Below are 21,882 nucleotides of genomic sequence, written 5' to 3'. Positions count from 1 at the left end.
CATGCTTACATTGACCCTTCCTGGAAGTTCAATTATGTGTTTAATTACAAACATGCACACAGTTTAATTTAAATCCTAACTCATGATATTCCACTGTAATAGGTAGCCTAAAAATGGGCTAGGAAATAGGATAGAGATTATTGGCAAAGCAGCAGGTCCCAGACATTGCTCCAGCTGATGGGTGCACTCTTGAATATTACTGCCTTTGGATGGATGGCCTTAGAGACATGGGCAGCAATTACATTTCAGACAACTCATGGAGATCCAAACTAAAACAGCATACACTCTCTCCAAAAGCACTTCTATCAAATAATGGAAGTGTCCACAGTATGGTTGCACATTGCACTGATGCATCCAAGGTAACTAACAATTGCTTCTATACACACATTTGATATTCCAAGTTGAGGTACTTACTGTTTCATGGTGAGCAGTTTGGAGTCCAGGGTTTCTTGCTTCCCTTTCATGATCTGAACATCACTTAGAATTTTACTGACGTCATCGGTCCTGACTTTGATCTCCTCTGGCTTTACAGTTGAGATCTACAAGTTTTAAATCAAAAACATCAGACTGTTGGTTGGTGATGCAGAATGATACCAACAGTGTGGATTCAATTCCCACACCAGCTGAAGTTGCCATGGAAGTCTTGCCTTTTTGACCATTTGCCGTGCCTGAAACATAGTGGCCCTCAGGTTAAATTCAACACCAGTTGTCTCTAATGAGAGAGCAGTTCTTTGGTCTTCTGAGACCTTGGCAATTTAGCCTTTACAGCAATTTCAGTTGGTGTCACCATTAAAATTCACACTCTGGATTCCTTGATTAGTGGCCATCACTGCAGCAAGGTGTGTGCACGCCATTAAGAGGAGAGGGGAGAGGTCAAAGTGAAGACATACACAGGCCTTGGTGGGGAGATTACCCCTTCAAAACTGGATCCAAAATTATGACTTTGGCCATTTTTTAAATGAGCATGCCCAGGTAACAACTGCCAGTAAAGATATCCAGTGAGAAATGGTTAAAGGGACTCAGAAGGGGTGGAAAATGGGAGTGTTCTAGACTGCCTTTTTTGTGCTTTTACATTTATAAAAAGGCTTCTTAAGAAGTCATATAGGACTTGAAATGTGAACGTCACTGGAGAGAGAAACAGAGTTACCAGGCCAACTGAGTTTCTCCAGTGCCTTTTAAATTTCAGACTTCCAGCATCGACAATATTTTGCTTTTATTCAAGCACTCACTTGTGTACTGAATACTTATCTTGTGCTTGTACAATATCTCTTCACATATGTTTGCACTGTCCAAGTTAGTGTAACAAAGACACAACTTCCAAACTGTACTTGAACAGCACAGTGCTAATCAATTCATGGGAATGAAAAGAAACACCAGAAGAACACCACCAGATACATATAAGAAAGGCATGTGCATTGAGCCACAACTGGGAGTACCTAATTTCATCAACAGAAAAGAACATGTGTAAGGAATTGCTGCATTGAGTTCAAGAGCTTTGGGATGGGTAACTAAGTGAGAGGGACAGACTATTTTTGGAGAACACAAATGAATGAATATTATTTATTCTGCCTACTCACCCACTTAAAAAAGAAACAGATCTTTAAAAAGCCGCTATTTGTTTTTGATCTAACAATTGTGAAGCCCTGTTGGGAGGCAGGAAATAAACTGGGACTTAGCTTATTTCACACTTACACTGGTTACCTTTCTCTTGATATTTTCTAGTAAATGTTCCTGACCCCGGATGAAGTAAACATGCTGAAACTCCGTATCGTCCTTTTCTGGTTTCACAAGCCCACCTTGCTCAATGTTCACAACTTTACGAAAGCCATCTGCAAAGATAAATATATCCCAGTGGGGGTGGTAAATGTCAGAGTACAAATGACTGAATTTTGGGTAGGAGGTCAAACAACATTGGTGGGGGGGGTGAAGAGAAGAACTTTTTTGAAGATTGATAAAAGCCTCTGTATTGAGTGTATACAACAGCTAGATTTACATAAGAGCACAAGATAACAAATAAATGGCATTTCACCTGTACCTCCTCCAATCTTGTGTATTGTATTCGCTGTCCCCAGTCCGGCCTCCTCTGCACCGGAGAAATCAAATGCAGACTGGGTGACCACTTTGCGTAACACCTCCAGTTGTGCACAAGCATGTCCCTGAGCTTCCTGTAGCCAGTCATTTTAACACAACGTCCTGCTCACGTGCCCACTTGTCTGTTCTCGGCATGCTGCAGTGCTCCAGTGAATCACAGCACAAATTGGAGGAAGAGATAATGTGAACTGCAGATACTGGAGAATCCAAAATAACAAAGTGTGGACCTGGATGAACACAGCAGGCCAAGCAGCATCTCAGGAGCACAAAAGCTGACATTTCGCCTAGACCCTTCATCACAAAAAAATTGGAGGAACATCATTTCATCTTCAGACTGGGTACTTTACAACCTTGTGTAGTTAATGTAGAGTTCAACACTTTCAATTTGTGATCCAACTCTCATTTCTTCACCTTCTTTTAGATTGTTACATTCTGTTATCATGTCTTCTCTCTCCTGCCCCCCCTATCCCAATGGGGCCGGCTGTCCTTTCCAAATTCTGACAGGAAACACCCTTTTGTTCTGCCATTCTCACATTCCAATCACTTAATGTGAACTATCAACATCTTTTCCCCACCAGCACCCTATACCCACCACAGCAACTTCCCCCAACCTATAGAAACAAGTGTTGTCCCCTCCACACTTCATCTCAGCTCTGAAGTCATCTAGATTCAAAATGTTAGCTTGCTCTCTCTCCATGGATGCTGCCTGACTGGTGTGATCTCCAGCATATGTTGTTTTCTGTACAGATTCCAGCATCTGTAGTAATTTTCTTCAACATTTTGTTTAATTGACTGCTGCATCTCTTCGAGGAATGCCTATCCTGAAGACGTTTTACTCTTCCCTATTACAGGAATTTCAGCTGACTTTTCCCACCATGAACACCTTTGTTACTCTCCATTTCAATGATGTTCCACAAGGTGTTTGCCAAAACCCGCTTTCACAGCCATGTTTCCTTTCTCAGCGACTGCAAATGACTCAGACTTACCCCGGATGTATTTCAAATCAAGTTTCACTCATGTTTTGAAACCACCCAGATTTACAAGTATCTCCAGGGCATACAACTTTCCTCAGATTGCTGTTCCCACCAGATGCTGTGATCCACAAACAACCCAACGTGTACCACTTTGCAGCAACATTGACTCAACCTCTCTCAAAGGTGCACGAGTCCCTGGTTTCACTTCATGCTTCACCTCACCCGGATCCTGAACAGAAGACTCTCTCTTTCTTACGGCAAGCTCCAGTGACTTACGGATTCCAACATCCATCCTGCACACCCCTTTCCAGCCCTCAGATGCCATCACTTTCTGTTCCACAGGCCACTCTCCCCCACCCGAGTGCTTGTCATGCGTTCACTATACCTCCTGGCTTTTGCCTCTCCAAGGCTGAATGTACTGTTGTCAGGAAAAGACTCAGCTTGATATTCTTACACCCATACTTTAATGGATTTCAGACTCATCATGACGTTGACCTGTTTGCCTGCCGCTTCCGTCTCTGCGCTCACTTCTTCGGGCAGGGACCCCTTGCCCATTGTTCTACTGATTCCTTCACCCACCTCCAATATTCGACCCCCACTCGGACCCCTTCCTTGGCCTCTTACCTGCCCTCTCCCCATTGAAAACTGCTGACGTGACTTTGGCCTTCTGAATTTCTCTGCTCCTCTCACCCACTCTAAACTGTCCCTCTTCTGAAACTGCTGCACCTCACTCTCCTCAGTAACTCTGTTACCAAGCTGGCTGATAAAAGGTGGTGCTGTTGTAGTCTGGCTTTACCTTTACGTTCCAGAGGTTAAATGCCATCCCTCCAATACTCCTTCCTACCAAGCCCAGGCCACGACCCCACAGCTGAACACTGTTGCCAGGACTACCACTGACCTCACTACCTCTGGAGATCTTCTTCCCTACTGCCTTCAATCTGGTAGAGTTCCCAACCCTGGACAGCCCACTTCCACCTCCTTCCAAAAATCCACAAACCAGAATCCTCCGGTAGGCCCACAGTATCAGCCTATTTCTGCCCTACTGAGCTCATTTCCTCCGATTTTGACTCCATCCTCTCTCCTTGTCCAATCCCACCCACCACATCTGCAATTCCTCTGATGCCCTCTACCAAACTGACAATTTCCAGTTCCCTGGCTCTAACTGCCTACTGTTCACTATGGATGCCTATTAGTCTATACCTCCATTGCCCACCAGGATGGTCTGAGAGTTCACAGCTTCTTCCTTTACCAGAGGCCTGAGAAATCCCCATCCACCAGCACACTTATCCCTGGCAGAACTTGTTCTCTCACTGAACAATTTCTCCTTCAATTCATCTCACTTCAGCTAAGTCAAGAGTGGCTGTGGGCACCTGCACCGATGGCAGTTATACCTGCCTCTTTATGAGGTATGTAGAACTATCCTTGTTCCAGTCTTACACTGGCCCCCTCCCACAACTCATTTCTCAGTACATCGATGGCTGCTTTGGTGCTGCTTCATGGTCCCACCAGGGTCTTGAAAAAAATTGTTCATTTTACTTCCAATTGTCACTGCTCTAACTTTCACATCACCCATTTTCGACACTTTCCTTCCTTGCCTTGACCTCCGTCTCCATTTTGTGCAATAAACTGTCCACTACCATCTACTACAAAGTTGTCGACTTCCAAAGCTACCTTCACTACAGCTCATCACATCCCACGTCCTGCAATGATTCCATCAGGTTCTCCCCTTTCCTTCTCATGGATGATGCCACCTTCAGTGCTGTGACTTGGCTTGCTTCTTCCATGGCTGTGGATCCTCATCAACTGCGAGGTGACAAGGCTCTCAACCATGTCTGACCTATTACCTGTGCTTTTGTCCTTGCCCTTTCCCATCACTCACAGCAGTGTGATTGGGTGTCCCTTGCCCTTGCTTCTCATCTCAGCAGCAACACATTCAAAGGATCATTCTCTGCCATTTCAGACAACTCCAGAAGAACTCCACCAAGCACATCTTCCCCTCACTCCCCAGTCTGCATTTCACGGGGATCACTCCCTCCGAGGCACGCTAAGCCCATTCCATGACCAACATGAGCCCTGCCCCTGCCTTAGCACCTTCCCACGTTGCCCCTTCATCTCCTCCCTGCTCACCATCCAAGCGCCTAAGCGGTCTTTCCAGGTGTAACAGTATTTTACCTGCGCCCCTTCCAATCTGGTGCATTGCAGTGACTGCACTCAACATGGTCTACACAGGAGAAACCAAACGCAAAGTGCGTGGCCACTTTGCGGAAAAGCTCTGGTTCGACCTTCCCATAACCAATCACTTTTACACAGCATCCTGCTCGCACGCTTATATGTCTATGCTAGGCATGCTGCAGTATTCCAGTGACACCTTCAAATTGTGAACACCTATTTTTAAGGGGCGACAAGGTGGCTTAGTGATTGGTACTGCTGCCCCTCAGTGCCAGGAACCCAGTTTCGATACAACCCTTGGGCGACTGTCTGTGTGGAGTCTGCACATTCCTCCCATGTCTGCGTGGGTTTCCTCCAGATACTCCAGTTTCCTCCCACAGTCCAAAGATGCACAGGCTAGTGGATTGGCCATGCTACATCGCCCAGAGTGTTCAGGGATGTATCGATTAGGTCGGATGGTCTGAGGGTTGGTGTGGACTTGTTGGGCCAAAGAGCCTGCTTCCACATAGTAGGGATTTTATGGAATCTCTGCTTTCTTTTAGAACATAGAACAATACAGCGCAGAACAGGCCCTTCAGCCCTTGATGTTGCGCCGAACTGTGAACTAATCTAAGCCCATCCCCCTACACGATCCCATCATTATCCATATACTTATCCAAGGACTGTTTAAATGCCCCTAATGTGGCTGAAGTTAACTACATTGGCAGGCAGGGCATTCCACGCCCTAACCTGCCTCTGAGTAAAGAGCCTGCTTCTGACATCTGTCTTAAATCTATCACCCCTCAATTTGTAGCTATGCCCCCTTGTACAAGCTGACGTCATCATCCTCGGAAAAAGACTCTCACTGTCCACCCTATCTAATCCTCTGATCATCTTGTATGTCTCTATTAAATCCCCTCAGCCTCCTTTTCTCCAATGAGAGCAAACCCAAGTCCCTCAGCCTTTCTTCATAGGGCCTGCGCTCCAGACGAGGCAACATCCTGGGAAATCTCCTCTGCACCTTTTCCAATGCTTCCACATCCTACGTGTAATGGGGCAACCAGAACTGCACGCAATTATCCAAATGAGGCTGCACTAGCATTTTGTACAGTTGCAGCATGACATCATGGCTCCGGAACTCGATCCCTCTACCAATAAAACCTAACACACCGTAAGCCTTCTTAACAGCACTATCAACCTGGGTGGCAACTTTCCGGGATCTATGTACATGGACACCAAGATCCCGCTGCACATCCACACCACCAAAAATCTTTCCATTGACCCAGTATCCTGCCTTCCTATTATTCTTCCCAAAGTGAATCACCTCACATTTATCTGCATTGCACTCCATTTGCCACCTGTCGGCCCAATTCTGCAGTTTATCCAAGTCTCCGTGCAACCTGCAACATTCTTCCACACTGTCCACCACTCGACCGACTTTAGTGTCATCTGCAAACTTACTAACCCATCCACCTATGCCTGCGTCCAAGTAATTTATAAAAATGACAAACAGCAGTGGTCGCAAAACAGGCCCTTGAGGCACACCACTAGTATCAGGACTCCAGGCTGAATATTTTCCACCAACCACCACTCGTTGCTTTCTTACAGAAAGCCAGTTTCTAATCAAAACTGCTAAATCTCCCCCAAACCCATGCCTCTGTATTTTCTCCAATAGCCTACCATGTGGAACCTTATCAAAGGCTTTAGTGAAGTCCATGTACACCACATCAACTGCCCTTCCCTCATCCACATGCTTGGTCACCTTCTCAAAAAACTCAATGAGGTTTGTGAGACACGACCTGCCCTTGACGAATCCATGCTGACTATCTCCAATCAAATTGTTGCTTACTCCAAATTGCTCCAAATTGGAGAGAGTGACCAAATTGGTCACTCTCTCCAAAGTGTTCACCTACCACTAAATCAAACACCTGGCCTGGTTCATTACCAAGTACAAGATCCAGTGTGGCCTCCCCTCTTGTAGGCCCTTCGACATACTGGGTCAGAAAACCCTCCTGCACACATTGGACAAAAACTGATTTTAGCTTGTTATATTTTGTTATCACGTCCCTCTTCCTTCTCCACTCCCCACCACCCCACCTCAATGGGGCTGTCTGTCCTTTCCCAATTCTAGTAGGGGGCACGCCATTGTTTTGCCGCACTCACATTCTGATCGCTTAATGTGAACTATGATCTTTTTTCTACCAGCACACTACACCCACTACTCCCACAGACCTTGCCCCAAAACTACAACATAAATACTGTCCCCATCACACTTCACTTCAGCACTGAGGGAGTCATCTAGACTCGAAATGTTAGCTCGCTGTCTCTCCCCATGGATTCAGTCTGACCCGCTGTGATCCCCAGCATTTGATGTTTTCAGTACAGATTCCAGCATCTGCAATAAACCGCTCCAACAAATAATGGGAGGCTGCAAACTGACACCACAGGCCTGCTCCAAATCTTCAAGAACACGACTGATCTGATAGTGATCAGAATACCACTGTCCTACTTGCTATTGTAACCTTGGACTCCCTTTACATCATCAAATCTTCAAGCTCAGTCCGTACAATCTATAATACTTTGGGGTCAGAAATCCAAGTACTGATGATCCAGAGAGGGGGGATAAAAATCCTCATTTCCTCAGTCTTAAATGTACCTTATTTTCAATCAATGCCACAGTTATTGAAGCAGTGTCTCATCAACCACACTACATATGGCAAAGGATTGACCTGATCTAAAAGTTGAATTCTAAACTGAAGGAAAGCCAATTTTGATAGTATTAGGCAAGAACTTTCAAAAGCTTTTCTTCACTCTCTCCTGCTACCAAACCCCCTCCCTCCATCCCACCCTCCTTGGAGAGTGGAGTCAAGGAGCAGAGCGAGCATGGGCTGTGTCCCACGGTGGAACATGTGGGTGATTCCTGGAGTGGTGGAGGCGCAAGTCCTGGATGGAGATCGGCACATGGAGGCAGCATAGCCTCGTGCTCTGGGGTCTGGGGGCACAGACTGGCGCTTAAGTATTTATGGTCACTTTTTCCCCCACTTTTTCACTGTTCCATGCTAATCTATATTCTTACTGTTCTTACTCTAAGATTTGTACCTAGGTACTTGCACCTAGGATGTCACCATTAGAGGCAGCCATTGTAAAAAAACACTTTCCACCTTGCTTCTTTACTGGATACATGTGACAACAAAGGGTATTCTGATTCTGGTTTGCAGGTAAAGGGATGACTGGAAAGTGGGAAGCCTTCAAAAATCAGATAACAAGAGCCCAGAGATAGTACCTTTCTATTAGTGCGAAGGGCAAGGCTGGTAGGTGTAGGGAATGCTGGATGACTAGAGAAATTGAGGTTTTGGTCAAGAAATAAGAAGGAAGCCTATGTCAGGTGTAGACAGAGATCCAGTGAATACTTAGCAGAGTATAAGGGGAGTAGGAATACACTTAGAAGGGAAATCAGGAAGGCAAAAAAAAGGGAACATGAGATCAGGTTAAGGAGAATCCAAAGGAATTTTACAAATACAGCAAGAACAAAAAAAAAGGTGAGAACATGGCCCCTTAAAGATCAGCAAGGCTGCCTGTGTGTAAAACTGCGAGAGATGGGTGAGATACTAAGCAAGTATTTTGCATCAGTATTTACTGTGGAAATGGATATGGAAGCTGGAGAACTTGGTAGGACATTTATATCATGGTAGCCACAGGTGAGGTAGCCAGAAGACTGGAGACTGACTAACAATGCGCCATTATTTATGAAAAGGAGGTAAGGAAAATGCTTGGGAAATATAGATCGGTGAGCATGACATCATTTGTGAACACGTTGTTGGGGGGGATTCCGAGGGACAGGATTTAAATGTATTTGGAAAGGCAAGGGCTGATTAGGCAGAGTTAACGTTGGCTTTGTGCATAGGAAAGCATGTCTCACTACTTTGAATGCGTTTTCTGAAGGCGGCACAAAGTGGACTGAAGAAGGCGGAGTGGTGGCCATTTTCTACATGGGCTTCAGTAAGGGATTTGACAAGGATTCCAAGTGGTAGGCTGGTTGCCAAGGTTACATCACAAAGAATACGGGCAGAAATAACCATCTGGATACAAAATTGTCTTGAAGGCAGGAGACAGGGGTGGTGGAGGAGGGTTGCTTTTCAGACTGGAGGCCTGTGACTAGCAGTGTGCCACAAGGATCAGTGCTAAGTCCACTTTTTTTTGCCATTTATATAAATGCTTTGGATGCAAATACAGGACGTATAGTTAATGAGTTTGCAGATGACACCAAAATCAGTGGTGTGGTGGGCAGCTAAGATGGTTATCTCAAAGTACAAGTGGACATTGATCAGTGGACCAAATGGGCTGAGAGTGGCAGATGGAGTTTAATTTAAATATATGAGAGGTGCTGCATTTTGGAAAGGCAAATCAGGGCAGGACTTAGACACTCAATGGAAAAGGTCTTGGGGAGTGTTGCCGAACAAAGAGACCTCGGAGTGCAGGTTTTTAGTTCCTTGAAAGTGGAGGAGTCATAGGTAGACGGGATAGTGAAGAAAGCAATTGGTATGCTTTCTTTTATTGAACAGTACATTGACTATAGGAGTTGGGAGGTCATGTTGCAGCTGGACAGGATATTGGTTTGGCTACTTTTGAAATACTGCACGCAATTCTGGTTTCTCTGTTGTAGGAGGAATGTTGTGAAACTAGAAAGGGCTCAGAAAAGAGTTAGTAGGATGTTTCCAGGTTGGAGGATTTGAGCTATACAGAGAGGCTAAATAGGCTGGGGCTATGTTCCCTGAAACATCAGAGGCTGAGGGGTGATCTTATAGATATTTATATTATGAAGGGCATGGACAGGTTGAATCGGCAAGGTATTTTTTCCCAGGGCAGTGGAGTCCAAAACTAGAAGGTATAGGCTGAAAGTGAGAGGGGAAAGACTTAAAAAGGGACCTAAGGGGCTACTTTTTCCACACAGAGGGTGGTGTGTATGGAATGGTCTGCCAGAGGAAATGGTGGTGGCTGATACAATTACAACATTTAAAAGGCACCTGAACAAGTGTATAAAAAGGATGGTTGAGAGGGATATGGGGGAAAATGGGACTAGATTAATTTATGATATCTGAATGGCTTGGACGAGTTGGGCCGAAGGGTCTGCTTCCATGCCGTACAAACACCATGACTCCACGATTACTAAGTGGTGCTGGAAGACTGGAGAATTACACACAGTCTTAAGGTTTAAAGGATAACACCTGGTAACTGAAGGCTAGTTACTTTAAGAGATAATGGGAACTGCAGATGCTGGAGAATCCGATATAACAAAGTGTGGAGCTGGATGAACACAACAGGCCAAGCAGCATCAGAGGAGCACAAAAGCTGACGTTTCGGGCTAGACCCTTCATCAGATGAAGGGCCAATTACTTTAACTTTGCTGATGCAACCGTTTTAGAAACAAATTTCCTGGATGCTTCAAAGTTTACAGATGACTTTAACCTTAGAAAAATTGTAAACTGAGAGAAGAACAGTATGGAACTCCAAAAATGCATTGACAGGTTGGGGGAGTGGATTCTGAAGAAGTGTCAACTGACCCGAAATGCTGATTATGTTTTCTCTCTGCAGATGCTGCCAGGCCTGCTGAGATTTTCCCAGCAATTTGTTTTTAATTGGAGGACTGGATGGAAGAGTGGCAGATGAGAATAATGTGAGATGTTGCACTTCAGTACCCAATTCTCAGTCAGCAACCTCAGTTTTTCATCGGAATGTCATCTAACAATGCCGAAAAGAGACACTAAATTGAAGCTTTAATCTTGCACCCAATCAGGACTGGACACAAGGATCCAAACTTAGAGTGGGAACATCAATTTATACAGCTTATTATGATCCCAGCTAATGATAATACTAGACATAGTAAATTCTAGAATAAGACCTGGCTTGATCGATCACAAATTTTATGTTTTGTTCTTACTAATAGCACTGCGTACACTCAATAGGTTCTTATGAGACTGCCAGTGAATTTCCATTAAAAGAAGAATAATAGTATATTAAACAAAAACCAAAAAAAACAAACCTGTTACACAATTCAAGAATGATTTGAAACAGTCTTGTTACAAGCTTCAGGAAGTAGTGATCCATCACTACCCGGTCTACCCAATAATAACCTTATAGACACAAACCTCAGCAAACCATCACCTACGTCTGTGCTGAAGCTCATTGCTCAGCTGACTAAGCTATCTTATTCCCAGCAAATTTCTAAATTTAGATGCTATTTTCTTTAGTTAACGCCTCTGAGGCACTTAAAAATGTTGCTAACTCAGCTTATTTTTCTACCTCAAATGGATAATGATGGGATGGTGTAGGGGGAGGGGCTTAGATTAGTTCACAGGTCGGCGCAACATCGAGGGCCGAAGAGCCTGTTCTGCACTGTATTGTTTTATGTTCTAAATGGATTCTTTATACTCAGGCCCTTGTACTCTTTGCACATCCCTCACACCTCCACAGCCTTCTGCCTCTGAAGCTATTCTCTTACTGACTAAGCCAATTAAGTTTTTTTTACAGTGGACATAGACTGCTTGGAGATAGTGAATAACAGCACTTTTGCTCTTAGGGACTACTTCTCTCCAAATCAAAATCAGCACAATGCCCAACCTCTCTGGATTGCTTGTATTGTTAGACTCCTGTCACATGGTAACAACGTGTTTCTAACTTGATTGATAAGATTACCTGATTTTATGGTCACGCGTGCCAAAATACAGTGAAAAGCTTTGTTCACAAGCAGGACAGGCAGGTTGCAGCAAGCAAAAGGATGTACAGACCAGAAAGACTTGGAGGCATACAGGTTATATTCCAGGCTACATTATTTGAGGCTAGAATTCATTCATCACTATGATAATGGCCAGAAAGAAGCTGTTCCTGAACCTGTTTGTGTGTGTGTTCAGGCTTCTGTATCTTCTGTATCTTCTGTATCTTCTGTATCTTCTGTATCTTCTGTATCTTCTGTATCTTCTGTCTAATGGAACAGGTTGTAGGAGGTGATGACCAGTGTGTGGTGGGTCTTTAAGGATGTTGGCCACCTCTGTGTGGCAGAGAGAGTAAATAGAGTCCATGGATGGAAGGTTGGCTTCTCTAGTTTCTTACAGTCCTGGGCAGAGCAGTTGCCATACCAGGCCATTATGAACCTGCACAGTATGTTTTCAATGGTGTATCTGTAGAAGTTGGTGAGGGAGCTTATGAACGTGCCAAATTTCCTGAGCTGCCTGGGGAAGAGGCATTGTTGTGCCTTCTTGTCTGTCGCATCTATGTGGGAATTCCAGGACAGGTTGTCAGTTATCGTCACTCCAAGAAATTTGATGCTCTTCGCCCTCTCAACCTCAGTTCCGTTGATGTAGATGGGGGCGTGAGGCCCTCCTTTCTCTCTGAACAGAATGATCAGTTTCATAGTTTTGCTGATGTTGAGAGACAGATTGTTTTCATTGCACCATGTTACCAAGCCCTCTAAACCCCTTCTGTATGTTTTGATTCATTACTGTTAGATATCAATCCCACTACAGCAGTGTTAGCAGTCAACTTATAAATGGTGTTCATTCCAAATTTGGCACCACAGTCATAGGTATACAGGGATTGCAGTAGGGGACTGAGGACACATCACCTATTTTTTCTCATGCACTGAACCGCTCATATTAAAGGGTTTAAAGACCCCATTAAAATGCATGTAAACAAACACCTCTAGACACTTTTTTCCCCCAATCAAGACAATTCCAAAATGAAACCGAAACCAACGTCTTCTTAATAAGCCAATGAAAGCGTAATTTCAACCTAACAATATACTTTGTTCTCCCACTTTACAACACAAGCATGACAAGACAGTGCTGATTGGTAGGCATGGAGATACAGCAGGAACTATCAACTGTCAATCTTAGATAACAAAGTGTGGAGCTGGATGAACACAGCAGGCCAAGCAGCATCTCAGGAGCACAAAAGCTGACACTGCAGGCCTAGACCCTTCATCAGAGAGGGGGATGGGGTGAGGGTTCTGGAATAAATAGGGAGAGAGAGGGGGAGGCGGACCAAAGATGGAGAGAAAAGAAGATAGGTGGAGAGGAGAGTATAGGTGGGGAGGTGGGAGGGGAGAGGTCAGTCCAGGGAAGACGGACAGGTTAAGGAGGTGGGATGAGGTTAGTAGCTAGGAAATGGAGGTGTGGCTTGGGGTGGGAGGAAGGGATGGTTGAGAGGAAGAACAGGTTAGGGAGGCAGAGACAGGTTGGGCTGGTTGTGTGGTGCAGTGGTGGGAGGGAACAAACTGGGCTGGTTTTGGGATGCTGTGGGGGGGCGAGGGGAGATTTTGAAGCTCGTGGTGAAGTCCACATTGATGCCATTGGGCTGCAGGGTTCCCAGCGGAATATGAGTTGCTGTTCCTGCAACCTTTGAGTGGCATCATTGTGGCACTGCAGGAGGCCCATGATGGACATGTCATCTACAGAATGGGAGGGGGAGTGGAAATGTTTCGCGCCTGGGAGGTGCAGTTGTTTATTGCGAACTGAGCAGCAGTGTTCTGCAAAGCGGTCCCCAAGCCTCCGCTTGGTTTCCCCAATGTAGAGGTAGCCACACCGGGTACAATGGATACAGTATACCACATTGGCAGATGTGCAGGTGAACCTCTCCTTAATGTGGAAAGTCATCTTGGGGCCTGGGATAGGGGTGAGGGAGGAGGTGTGGGGGCAAGTGTAGCATTTCCTGCGGTTGCAGGGGAAGGTGCCGGGTGTGGTGGGGTTGGAGGGCAGTGTGGAGCGAACAAGGGAGTCATGGAGTGAGTGGTCTCTCCGGAAAGCAGACAAGGGTGGGGATGGAAAAATGTCTTGGGTGGTGGGGTCGGATTGTAGATGGCGGAAGTGTCGGAGGATGATGCGTTGTATCCGGAGGTTGGTGGGGTGGGGGTGGAGTGTGAGAACAAGGGAGATCCTCTTTGGGCGGTTGTGGCGGGGGCGGGGTGTGAGGGATGTGTTGCGGGAAATGCGGGAGACGCGGTCAAGGGCGTTCTCGGCCACTGTGTGGGGGTGGGGGGGAGTGGGCGGGAGAATGTGTTGCAGTCCTTAACTGTCAATCTTAGATGGATGACTAAACTCAGACTAGGCAAATAACTCAAAAGGGCATTGCCATGGGAAATGAAACAGAGATTGGCAGTGTCCAAAACCTTGTCTTCAAGGAAAAGGTACACCGTATGGACAAATTACTTCTGCGAACTTATTACACGATCTGGTCCATGAATGCGCAGTTTTTAATATGTGCAAATACAAGCTCTACTGACAACCCTAAATTGGCCATCAGTGTCACTTACAGTATACTCAGTATTACTTAGTAAATATTGTCCAACAGCTAAATCACATTCAATGGTTGACAGGATGGCCTGAGATTTGCAAGCACGGTATGGACCAGAGTGAAGCCTCCTGAGCTTCTTTGAAGGAACGTGTTTTTTGATATGATCTGGTGGTCATTAGGACACAGGGCAATATGCCCCAAATCAGACTGATATGAAGGCATGAACCACATTACTCTTCCATGTAATTAAAAACAGAGTTTTGGTTTGATGGCATCATTCTGTTAGTGGAGAATAGTACTCATGGTTATTGCAAAGTAGCCCCATGAGGTAGTTATGTTTGCTTGTTGCTCAGACTTTTGAGACACATTGCTGAGACCTCTTTTGGAGTACTGTCTACATTTCTGGTCACCCTGCTATAGGAAGGATACTATTAAATTGGAGAGGGCTCAGAAAAGATTTATCAAGGTGTTGGTAGGAATGGAAGGTTTGAGTTATTATAGAACATAGAACATAACAGCACAGTGCAGGTCCTTTGGCCCTCGATGTTGTGCCGAACTGTCATACCAATCTAAACCCCATCTAACCTACACGATTCCATGTACGTCCATATGCTCCTCAGCCTTTCCTCATAAGACCTTCCCTCCATACCAGGCAACATCCTAGTAAATCTCCTCTGCACCCTTTCCAAAGCTTCCACATCCTTCTTATAATGCGGTGACCAGAACTGTACGCAATACTCCAAGTGCGGCTGCACCAGAGTTTTGTACAGCTTCACTATAACCTCTTGGTTCCGGAACTCAATCCCTCTATTAATAAAAGCTAAAACACTATATGCCTTCTTAACAGCCCTGTCAACCTGGGTGGCAACTTTCAAGGATATGTGTACATGGACACCGAGCTCTCTCTGCTCATCTACACTTCCAGGAATCTTACCATTAGCCCAGTACTTTGCCTTCCGGTTACTCCTACCAAAGAGCATCACCTCACACTTGTCTGCATTAAACTCCATTTGCCACCTCCCAGCCCAGCTCTGCAGCTTATCTATGTCTCTCTGCAACCTACAGCATCCTTCGTCACGATCCACAACTCCTTAGTTTCGACCTTAGTGTCGTCTGCAAATTTACTAACCCATCCTTCTATGCCCTCATCCAGGTCATTTATAAAAATGACAAACAGCAGTGGACCCAACACTGACACTTGCGGTACACCACTAGTAACTGCTCTCCAGGATGAACATTTCCCATCAACTACCACCCTCTGTCTTCTTTCAGCAAGCTAATTTCCGATCCAAACTGCTATATCTCCCACAATCCCATTCCTCCGCATTTTATACAATAGCCTATTGTGGGGAACCTTATCGAACACCTTGCTGAAATCCATATACACATCAACCGGTTTACTCTCATCTACCTGTTTGGTCGCCTTCTCAAAGAACTCAATAAGGTTTGTGAGGCATGACCTACCCTTCACAAAACTGTGCTGACTATCCCTAATCAATTTATTCTTTTCTAGATGATTATAAATCCTATCCCTAACAACCTTTTCCAACACTTTACCAACAACTGAGGTAAGGCTCACTGGTCTATAGTTACCAGGGTTGTCTCTACTCCCCTTCTTTTATATAAAAAAAAGGCTGGATAGGCTTGGACTTTTTCTACTAGACTATAGGAGGTGGAGGGTGGCTTTAGAGGTTTATAAAATCAAGACAGGCATAGACAGGGTGAATAGCATGGGTCTTTTCCATACGGTGGGGGGAGTTCAAGACTAGGCAGCAAATTTTTAAAAGGTGAGAAAAGAAAGTTTTACATATGTCGCAAGGGGCAACTGTTTTTATTCAGAGTGGTTCGTATGTGGAATGAACTGCCAGAGGAAGTGGAGGATGCAGGAAAAGATACAAAAAAATTTAAAAAACGTTTGGATAAGAAAATGAATAGGAAAGATTTGGAGGAACGTGGTCAGCATATACTCGATGGATCCAACAGTTTGTTTCCATGATGTAAGACTCAATGACTCTAATTGTTTGAAGGGATGAAGGAAGAGAGACAGAGGATAAATCAAAAATATTACCTAAATAAGACAAATTACAGGAAGTATTCTTAAAGAAAAAAGTCAATTCTACAGTTGAGTGGGAGTATATCATGAGCAAATGACAGCACAAAAGCACAATTAGCTACTTTTATCCCTTATGAATAGCCGATTAGGGTTCTTCTAGATTTTTAAAATTTGTAACTGATTAAAAACATACCAAATGGATTTCATTTTGTCAGACACATACTCTATGCTCAATAAGCAGCGGCTTAGCATATACCAGCTGCCACTACTTACACATGTTGAGCTGCCGGACGAAGCTAGCCATGTTATTGTGCTTGAAGTATTTTGGAAGCACCTCTTTTGCGAAACGTCCTTGGTCAAAGACATGGAAACTGTTCCCACTCTGCAGAGGAGAAGGAAATGATTAGTGAAGTTAGCAAATGCTTTATTAGGTGCTGAAAGAATGACTGATACATGGTAGATGAGTAAATAATTTACAGTACAGGTACTCCAGTGAAGAACTGATGAAGTATTTAGTAAATTCAATGGCAGCAAATCAGAACTGATCTAGGATCATTTTGGAGCAAAGGAGCAGTCTCTTTATTGCATCTTCAAACAATATGCATTGTAGTTTCTGCTCAGTCAGATAAGTGGATTAAGATGAACAATGCTGTCGCAACAGTTCCAATTCTATGCAAGAGAACATAATTTCCATGAAGTGAATAACCTGTTCAATGACTGGATACAAATATAGTTGGTGACCTTGAAAAAGACACGTTTTCGGGCTCAGAGACTTTGGATTTGCTTGCAACCAGATTGAGGTTGCAAAACATGCAGAGAAAAGATCCATTGTGATTGATCAAACAGGAAGAGGCAAATTCATGCTGTTGCCAGAGCAGTTTAATAATAGTCTTGCCACCCTGCTCTTGCACTTCTTTCAGTACTTACCAAATAAGATACAATGTATTCTGCCCCAACCTTTTATCACACAGCAAAAGATTCAATTCTCTAATATCCAACTTAAATAGATTTTATAGTGTATTAAATTACAAAAACAGTGACTAAACTTTAAATGAAATATAAACCAAGTCAATTCAGATTGAAGAAACAAGTTCTGGATAGAACTTATACTTAATAGCTAGCTGTTCACAATTTAAGTGTGGAGCTGGATGAACACAGCAGGCCAAGCAGCATCTCAGGAGCACAAAAGCTGACGTTTCGGGCCGAGACCCTTCATCACAGACGGTCTAGGCCCGAAACATCAGCTTTTGTGCTCCTGAGATGCTGCTTGGCCTGCTGCGTTCATCCAGCTCCACACTTTGTTATCTTGGATTCTCCAGCATCTGCAGTTCCCATCATCTCTGATAGCTATTAAGTATGCATGCATAGTATGGTCAACAGAAATTGTGAAGGGGTCCAGTTAGCTTTTGAGAAGATTTGTAGCTCAGGTTGAGGTTCTGGATGTGAGTTTGCTCGCTGAGCTGGAAGGTTAGTTTTCAGACGTTTCATCACCATTCTAGGTAACATCATCAGTGGGCCATAGAAAGCGGGACATAACACCAGCGCTTCGTCGGAGGCCCACTGATGATGTTACCTAGAATGGTGACGAAACGTCTGAAAACTAACCTTCCAGCTCAGCCAGTTAGCTTGCAAGATTTTCACTCATTTTGCTATTTTTATTTCCAAAAACTAGATTGTGGGAAGTGGTATTATTGGCAAGACCAGCATTTGTTGCCCATTCATTACCGCTGGATATGACACACTTGAGCGATATTCCTGAACCGACGCAGTCAGTGTAGTGTAGGTGCAGCCACAGTGCTGTTGGGAAGACAGTTTCACGATTTTGAACTAGTAACAGTAAAGGAATGGTCAGTATAGTTCCCAGTCAGGATGGTGTGCAGCTTGCAGGAGAACATGCAGGTGGTGGCGTTCTAATGCATTTGCTGCCCATGTCCTAGTTAGAGATGGCAGCTTGGAAGATACTGTTGAAGAAGCGTTGGTGAATTACTACAATGCATGCTGTAAATGATACACCATTGCTGGTACTGCCATTTGGTGGTGGATGAAGTGAATGTTTCAGATGTTAATCAAACAGGCTGCTTTGGCTTAGATACACATAGCCTAGAATGTGGTTGGAACTTACGTTAAATCATGAATCTGTGCCTTGTAGACAAAGAGAGGTTTTGGGAAGTCAGGAAGAGAGAGTTAGTCACTATAAATACTGATCCTCTCGCCTGCTTTTGAAGCTATGGTATTAAACAGCTGGTGCAATTCAGTTTCTGGTCAATGATATCCCCAGATTCTTTATTCAGAGTGGTAAGGGTGTAGAACGCCCTGCCTGTCAATGTAGTTAACTCAGCCAGATTAGGGGCATTTATACAGTCCTTGGATAAGCATATGGATAATGATGGGATAGTATAGGGGAGGGGCTTAGATTAGTTCACAGTCGGCACAACATTGAGGGCCGAAGGGCCTGTCCTGCGCTGTATTGTTCTATGTTCTAGAGCATTAAGGGGGGGGTGGGAAATATAGAAATGGCAATGCCAAGAGGAGATGATTAGGCTCTCTTGTTGGAAATGGTCATAGCCTGGCACTTGTGTGGCACCAACCAGCCCAAGGCTGATTGCTACTCAAATCTTTCTTCATGTGGATACAAATTGTTTCAGTGTTCGAGGAGTTGTGAATGGTTAACACTATGCAATCATCATTGAATGAGACAGCGAGAGATAGATCTTAGATGAAATTAAACATAAATTTCTTTGTCTGCATGGAGCTGGTCAACCTGTCATCTTCAGCCTCATTACATCACATTCTTCTCATACCTCTTGTACGGTCACAATGTCAGATATACTGCAGTCATGTGTGGGTCTTATTTTTAGATGATCTGCCCTACGAGTATAGAATGCAGCTTCTGACCAGACATTTGCTTGTTAAACCTCAAGTAGACATGTTCTTGTAATTTAGCATTTTTCTCATCTATGGTTCAAGTATATATTGAACTGATAACTTTTGCACCAGTTTTAAACATTCATTCTGTGATTGGATCTGTTGCCAAAGAGATTTAAAATAATTTGTTGAAACTGGGTTCAAAGAAGATAACATATCTAAACCGTGCAGCTGCTCAAAGGCCTGACACAGATTTCAAAAGGTTTATCACTCTATTTACAGATGAAGGAGTCAGGAATCTGAAAACTACCAGGTAGATGGCAGGATGCTACAGCTTAATAAGAGTCATTGAAAAATTGGATTATTAAGGAGGTCATTACAATCATGGAATAACTGAAATGACACAGCCACATTTCCAGACAGTGCGTTGCTTACCCTCCATGCTCTGTCGGAATAGGTTTTCTTACATCACCCTTCATTCTTTGTACTTTATCATCATGTCAAATCTAAGCCCTCTCATTCTTGTTCCTTTTAGAAGCAGGAGCAGTTTCTCCGGATCTAATCTGTCTAGCTTCCTTATGATTTTGGACACAATCAGATCTTCCCTAAAAAGTGCCTTCTCTCCAAGGAGTCTCAACTTCTTCAGTGAGGCCTCAATGGAATTTTTCTTATTCCTTGAAACCATTATTATAAAAATCACTTCCACAAACGTAATCACATCTTTCATATAATGTGGCACCCACAACAGTACACAAAACTGCAGCTGAGGTCTAACAAGTGTCTTGAACAAGTTCAAAATTGCCATCTTGCTCTTGTGCTACACGTGTATTAATAAAGCCAAGAACACATTCATTGGGTGCTCTCTCCACCTGTTCCACACTCACTCAGATTTTATTTAGTCTTTCCCAAAGTTCCCCATGGCAGGCTGATAGAGAAAGTGAAGTTGAATGGGGTCCAGGGTGTGCGAGCTAGATGGATTAAAAAAAACTGACTAGGCAGCAGGAGACAGAAAGTAGTAATGGAAGGAGGTTTCTCAAATTGGAGATCTGTGACCAGTGGCATTCCACAGAGATCTGCGTGGGACCACTGTTGTTTGTGATATGCATAAATGATCTGGAGGAAGGTATAGATGGTCTGATTAACAAGTTTGCAGATGACACTAAATTGGTGGAGTAGCAGATAGTGAAGGGGACTGTCACAGATTACAGAAGAATATAGATAGATTGGAGAGTTGGGTAGATAAATGGCACATGGAGTTCAATCCGGGCAAATGCGAGGTGATACTTTTTGGAAGATCTAATTCAAGAACAAACTCTACAGTAAATGGAAAAGTCCTGGGGAAAATTGTTGTACAGAGAAATCTGGGTGTTCGGGTTCACTGTATCCTGAAGGTGGCGACGCGACACAGGTGGACAGAGCGGTCAAGGCAGCATGTGGCATGCTTTCATTCATTGGATGGAGTATTGAGTACAAGAGTTGGCAGGTCATGTTGCAGTTGTATAGGACTTTGGTTCAGCCACATTTAGAGTACTGCGCACAGTTCTGGTCGCCACATTACCAAAAGGACGTGGATGCTTTGGAGAGGGTGCAGGGGAGTTCACCAGCTTGTTGCCTGGTATGGAGGGCGCTAGCTATGAAGAGAGGTTGAGTAGATTAGGATTATTTTTCATTAGAAAGACGGAGACTGACGGATGACAGCTACAAAATAATGAGGGGTATAGTCAAGGTGGATAGCAAGAAGCTTTCACCCCCCGCCCCCAAGTGGAAAACTCAATTACTAGGGGCCACGAGTTCAAAATGAGGAGGAGGAGGAAAGTTTAACGGAGATATGCGTGGAAAGTTCTTTATGCAGACGGTGGTGGGTGCCTGGAACGTGTTGCCAGCAGGTGGTAAATGCAGACATGATAGTGTCTTTTAAGACGTACAGCCAGAAATCGTGTTACATATTGGCACTAATGACATAGCCAGAAATAGGATTGAGGATATAAAAAGTGATTTCAGGGAGTTAGGATGGAAGCTGCAGAGCAGGACGAACAGAGTAGTGTTCTCTGGTTTACTACCGGTGCCACAAGATAGCGAGGCGAGGAACAGGGAGCGGGCGCAGCTTAACACGTGGCTACGCAGCTGGTGTAGGAGGGAGGGCTTCAGATACGTAGATAATTGGGATGACTTCTGGGGAAGGTGGGACCTGTACAAGAAGGACAGGTTGCATCTGAACTGGAAGGGGACCAATGTCCTGGGTGGAAGGTTTGCTCGAGAGGGTTTAAACTAGTATGGCAGGAGGGTGGGAACCTGAGCTGTATACCGGAGGTGAGAGTTGATGCAGGTGAGGCAGTAGCAAGAGGTAGACCAGCTAGTGGGAAGGATTTTCCTGGGAAGGAACCAAGGGATCGGTTAAAGTGTGTTTGCTTTAATGCAAGGAGTATCAGGAATAAAAGTGATGAACTTAGAGCATGGATCAGTACC

General features: G+C 44.4%; 1 protein-coding gene across 7 annotated transcripts in view; it reads right to left on the bottom strand.

The window, feature by feature from the left end:
• The window catches only part of hsf1 (heat shock transcription factor 1), a 117,098-nt gene that overhangs the window by 54,868 nt on the left and 40,348 nt on the right, over positions 1-21,882 (bottom strand). For 6 of the 7 annotated variants that reach the window (XM_048557822.2, XM_048557858.2, XM_059640646.1 and 3 more), the window contains exons 2-4: positions 16,825-16,933; positions 1,693-1,829; positions 415-539 (exon numbers count right to left, since the gene is read on the bottom strand). In XM_048557822.2, coding sequence (XP_048413779.1) covers positions 415-539; positions 1,693-1,829; positions 16,825-16,933 — 371 coding nt within the window. The remainder of the gene's footprint in view (positions 1-414; positions 540-1,692; positions 1,830-16,824; positions 16,934-21,882) is intronic. The other variant, XM_059640636.1, reaches the window with a different exon arrangement.

Source organism: Stegostoma tigrinum, chromosome 2, assembly GCF_030684315.1.
Source record: "Stegostoma tigrinum isolate sSteTig4 chromosome 2, sSteTig4.hap1, whole genome shotgun sequence".
In the NCBI taxonomy this organism is placed as follows: Eukaryota; Metazoa; Chordata; class Chondrichthyes; order Orectolobiformes; family Stegostomatidae; genus Stegostoma; species Stegostoma tigrinum.
This window is presented reverse-complemented; position numbering and strand designations above follow the sequence as displayed.